The sequence below is a fragment of the Cornus florida genome, unplaced genomic scaffold (assembly GCF_030987335.1).
Source record: "Cornus florida cultivar Cherokee Brave unplaced genomic scaffold, ASM3098733v1 CherokeeBrave_3.0.0_Hap2_Chr05, whole genome shotgun sequence".
In the NCBI taxonomy this organism is placed as follows: Eukaryota; Viridiplantae; Streptophyta; class Magnoliopsida; order Cornales; family Cornaceae; genus Cornus; species Cornus florida.
The window spans coordinates 113171267-113175947 of record NW_026775575.1 but is presented as its reverse complement, the minus strand read 5'-3'; the positions used below and the strand labels follow the sequence as shown (position 1 = coordinate 113175947).

The 4681-nt window shown below is 32.0% G+C and overlaps 1 protein-coding gene across 1 annotated transcript; it reads left to right on the top strand.

Moving 5' to 3' along the window:
• Positions 1-568: 568 nt before the first annotated feature.
• LOC132308684 (uncharacterized) lies at positions 569-1569 on the top strand. The gene is made up of 3 exons (XM_059806855.1): positions 569-793; positions 881-959; positions 1084-1569. The coding sequence occupies exons 1-3, from the start codon at positions 788-790 to the stop codon at positions 1359-1361; spliced, it is 363 nt and encodes a 120-aa protein (XP_059662838.1). The 5' UTR covers positions 569-787; the 3' UTR covers positions 1362-1569.
• The last annotated feature ends 3112 nt before the right edge of the window (positions 1570-4681 follow it).

The window sequence follows — 4681 nt, the reverse complement described above, 5'->3', positions numbered from 1 at the left end:
AATTATGATCATCTTTCTTTTTGCAACTTTCTTTGTTAAATCTTAATTTATTGTATGTTAAAATTACGAGAATTAATTTTTTAAAAATTTGTTTGTAATTTATTAAAAATTTGTAATAAGTTATTAAATTTTGTAAAAATAATTTAATTAAAAACTAATTCAAGATTACGTTAAATTTTTACAGTAGAGATTGACCATATGAATAACAAGAATTAACTCGACTTTCTAACCTGAAATTTAAGCCCGAATTGCAATACCTTATTTAAAAATAGATGAATAAATTAGGTACAAATTGAGTAATTAAAATTAAATACTCCTATAAAAAAAATTAAGGTTAGACTTATATATTGAATAAAACTAGAGCAATACCTCCAATCCGACCAGCCCATACGGTTAAACTTGACATAAACCTCATTCTACTAACTAATAAATTTTGTGGCCGCCTTTTAGTCTGGCCTCCTTCAGGGAGTTTGCAAGGAAGATTACATTTGAGACCCATTTTTTGTGATATTATTTGGGTAAACACACCAAAAGTCGTAACATCCATATCCTTGATACGATCAATAATTTGATCACGCTTATCTCCACAAATGACGTGTGAGGTAATTATTAATCGGTCAGCCAAGTAGTCCTATAAATAGAGGTATTACCATTCCTAACAAGCACCATTCAGGAGCCCTTTCACAAGGTTGCCAAAAATCATATCCCATATTCTGTGTCTCAGACTACTTCCCATATTCTCTGTCTCAGACTACTTCGGCTGCATCATATTCATCAAACAAAGAAGATGAAGGTAACCATAACCTTTTAATTACTTCAGTTGCAAAGAATTATATATATATATATATGTCCTAAGTTGAATTTGTGTATTTGGTTGCAGCAAAAGATGGTGATTAAACTGCAAATAAATGACCAGAAGGGTCGCTCCAAAGCCCTCAAGATTGTAGTCGGTATTTCAGGTAACAAAACTTTTCATCTTCAAGGACACATGTACATATATGTAGCTAGGTTGATGAAACTTGATAGCCTTAGTTTGGAGGATGGATTGTATGTAATCAATATTTTTATATGTATGTTGTGCAGGAGTGGAGTCAGCAGCTTTACAGGGTGCGGACAAGAACGAGATAGTGGTAACCGGAGATGGGGTGGACGCGGTTGTGCTGACGACGGCGCTGAGAAAGAGCAAGAGCATAGGCTATGCCGAGCTTGTAAGCGTCGGCGAAAACAAGAAAGAGGAGGAGAAGAAACAGACCAAAAATGAGGCGGTTGTGCATCCTCCCCTGATTTGGACCTCTTACGCCCCATACCCGCCAAATTACCAAATGGTATATGAACAAGACCCCAATTGCTCCATTATGTGATTAATGAAGTAGTGGAATTTGTAATTGTAGAAGGGAATTAATAATATTCCCAGTTCATGATGCTTGTTTGTGAAATAATAATTCTATATATATATATATATATATATATATATACACTTATTTTTTTCTTGGCAGAACATAAAAAACAAGTTAGTCCATGTATTGGTATTTCAATTTCAATCCTCCAGAGCTGTGGTTCCTTGCAGTATGTGTTGTCTTACTCAACTTGCACTAATATAAAGTACAATTCTTTGAACCAGTAAGTCCTTTTGGACTGGACTTGGTGTTGCTCACTTTATTCAAAAGACTCCGAAAGGTTGAGTACAAATTGAAATAGTTCAAGCTCATTAAATATGGATCAGTCAAGAATCAAGAGTATAATTTTGAATTGCTCTCACCAACAGAGGACCTAATTAGATCATTTTTTTGAAGCATAGTCACAGTAATTACTGGATGTGATGGATGTTTATTCGATTGATACAAATTACCTAGAGATATATATACAAGTAATTTCTCAAGGTGACTGGAGTTTCTCGGTAAAGGCCCTTCAAAGTCATGTATACCAGTAGCCTCTGTGTCCTCCGTAGTCGAAAAAACTCATCTAGGCATGTCGACTCAGCAAAGCACGTAAATATTTTTATGTAACAATAATTAATACTGTAATATGAAGCTTAGGTGTTGTAGCCAAGTGTTCAAAAATTGTGATGACATACTCCTCCTTAACCACCAACCCGTTGGCTAGCTCTCGGCCAATAGAAGTGAGCAGTTCAAGTGTGGGTGTTTCTGTGTGTGTGTGTGTGTGTGTGTTTTTTTTTTTTTTTTTTCACACAACTTTGTGATGTGTGAGTGTACTGAACACACACACACACACACATATATATATACACACATATATTATGAGATCAAGAAAAATAAGATAAAAGAAAATTAATTAACTTGTAGCATTATATTTAGAATATAACTACTGTCTATTTTAAAAGTTGAGAGGGTATAATTGGTTTTTTCTTTTTGCCCTTTACTCTAACAAATATTATGTTGAATGATGTGGATCCTGTCGTGAACCAACGGCAAACTCACCTCATTCAATAGGAGAAGAACTGGATAATGGTTATTGTAATTAGAGTGTTTTGACAAACCTCCTTACGGAGGAAAATTTCTTAACTAGAATTATGTTGTAACTTGGTATATTAGAGTTTTTTTAGGGTTTTGAGTGATAATAAGAGATACTGAAAATTACATAAAAAGGAGTGAAATGAAAAATTATGGTTTAGAGACTATAAAATTATGGTTTTGTAATTTCTAATATAGTTTGTTAAATATTCTCACCGTAAACGTCAGTACAATTTATGTGGCGTGTTTATCCTTTTATTGTGATTCGTACTTAATAATATTAAATACACAAATTTTGCATAAAAAATTATTTCAACTTGTCCTCTAAATTATAGTTTCACAAATGATGCTTAATTTTTAATATTGTGTACCTTATAATAAAGATTTTCAATATTTTTTATTTGATGCTCAAAAATCCTAAATCAAATCAGATTTTTGGAGTTTAAGAAACATTGCTTCGATGGTGGTGAGAAAGGAGAGAGAGAGAGAGAGAAGGGAAGAAGATACGGAGAGAATTTTAGAGCCGTTTGAAATTTGAGCATGTTATTTTTTCTTTCTTTTTTTTTATAAATAAAATAATCAAGTTTTCGATGTGGGTTCATCAATCTTACATAAAACCTAGTATGATTTGTGACCTCACTGCTGACCTCGTCCCGTATTAAAAATGTATATACAACCAGTACACCAACTATGGGCCATGGGTTGATTCAAGTCTCCATATTAATTAATAAATAATGAGTGATGATGGACCTCCCTCATTTATGGGTCCACACAGCTAGGTGACTTGAACGAGGACACTCAAGCTGATGATTCAAGCCTTTACCCAATAAATCCCACTACTTCAAAAATATACAAACATTTTGTTTAATAAAAGTGTTTTTTTTCCTTCTTCTACTAGCTGAGATGTTTAATAATACTAAATGATTTAACATATATGATAATTAAGAACATTTAAATCATATAGTTTGACCTTTGGAATATTGTCATTCTTATTCAACAATATGCTGTGTGTGTATATACACATATACTGTATCTGTTTATTGTCAAGTGGAGGTGTGAAACGCAATTAAACAAACATATAAAGAAATAATATAGAAAAGTTTGACTAATTCATGTGAATTAGGGTAAAATGAATTTTAGTATGTAATTTTGACTGTGGTATAATTATCACACACAATTCTCTTTTAAACGGTTAGATGTGCATCTTAATATTTATATCACAAAAAGGTCACGAAATAAATGCGTAGCGGGTATATTCATTTTACCAACTCACTTCCTCGATGAGCCTTAACACATTGGCATTCTTTCAAAAGTCCGGAAGAATGTCAATGTGTTAAGGACTTTTAATTTAAATACTCGTGGATAGGGGAAAATTGTTAAAGTAACGCGCTATCTCAAAAGATTGAAATAGGCTCTACAGACTAAGATAAGGATTACAGATTAAAATAAGGATTACAGAATACGATAAGGAGGATTAGGCCTACAGATTATGATAAGGATTAAGACGACGAGAACTCTACGTAACATCCTGACCTAAGTCCTATAAATAGAGGGGGCTAATCGACGTTTGGAGTTACGCAATAAATCCTAATTCAATTTCTTGATTTCTCCATAGAGATTACTTCTCACACTTACTTGTTCGTCGAAGCCAACTCTACTGATAACACACCGGTGTTTGTAAGATCACATTTTTTTCTCTTTATTAAAGAAGTCAGATTAGATCCGTTTAATAAATTTCCGTTTAATAAATTGCAAACAAATTGTTAGAGAACTGATACTCCAAAGTGTTAACAGTTAATATACAATAAATCAAAAATTAAATAAAGAAAGTTAAAAATAAAAAAGTTTAACCATAATTTGAATTTTATATATAATATATTTAAAATTAAAAAATATATAAAAATAATATTAGATATCGGATTTGGGCTTTGGGTGCTGGTACCTCAACCCCAATCCACAAACCTTATGAAGGTTAAAAATTTTTAATTCAGGCCTAACCCTAATTATAAAAATAATTATCTAAATTTATTGATCTCATGAAAAGTTAGCGGTTCAAGTTCCTAGAGGAACTATATATATATACCATGATCATTGTGTTCCTTCATTTTGTTTGAGCTCAAAAACTATGGTTTTTTCTATTAAATAATATTGTATTGAAGATGAGAATCTTAAATCAGATTTTTTTCTAAAATCAAAATTTGAGAGTTTAA

What these genes read in the sequence shown, in the direction of transcription:
- LOC132308684 (XM_059806855.1), top strand. An exon ending in GATTGTAGTCGGTATTTCAG is followed by an intron (nt 960 to 1,083) that starts GTAACAAAACTT and finishes TATGTTGTGCAG; the next exon opens with GAGTGGAGTCAGCAGCTTTA.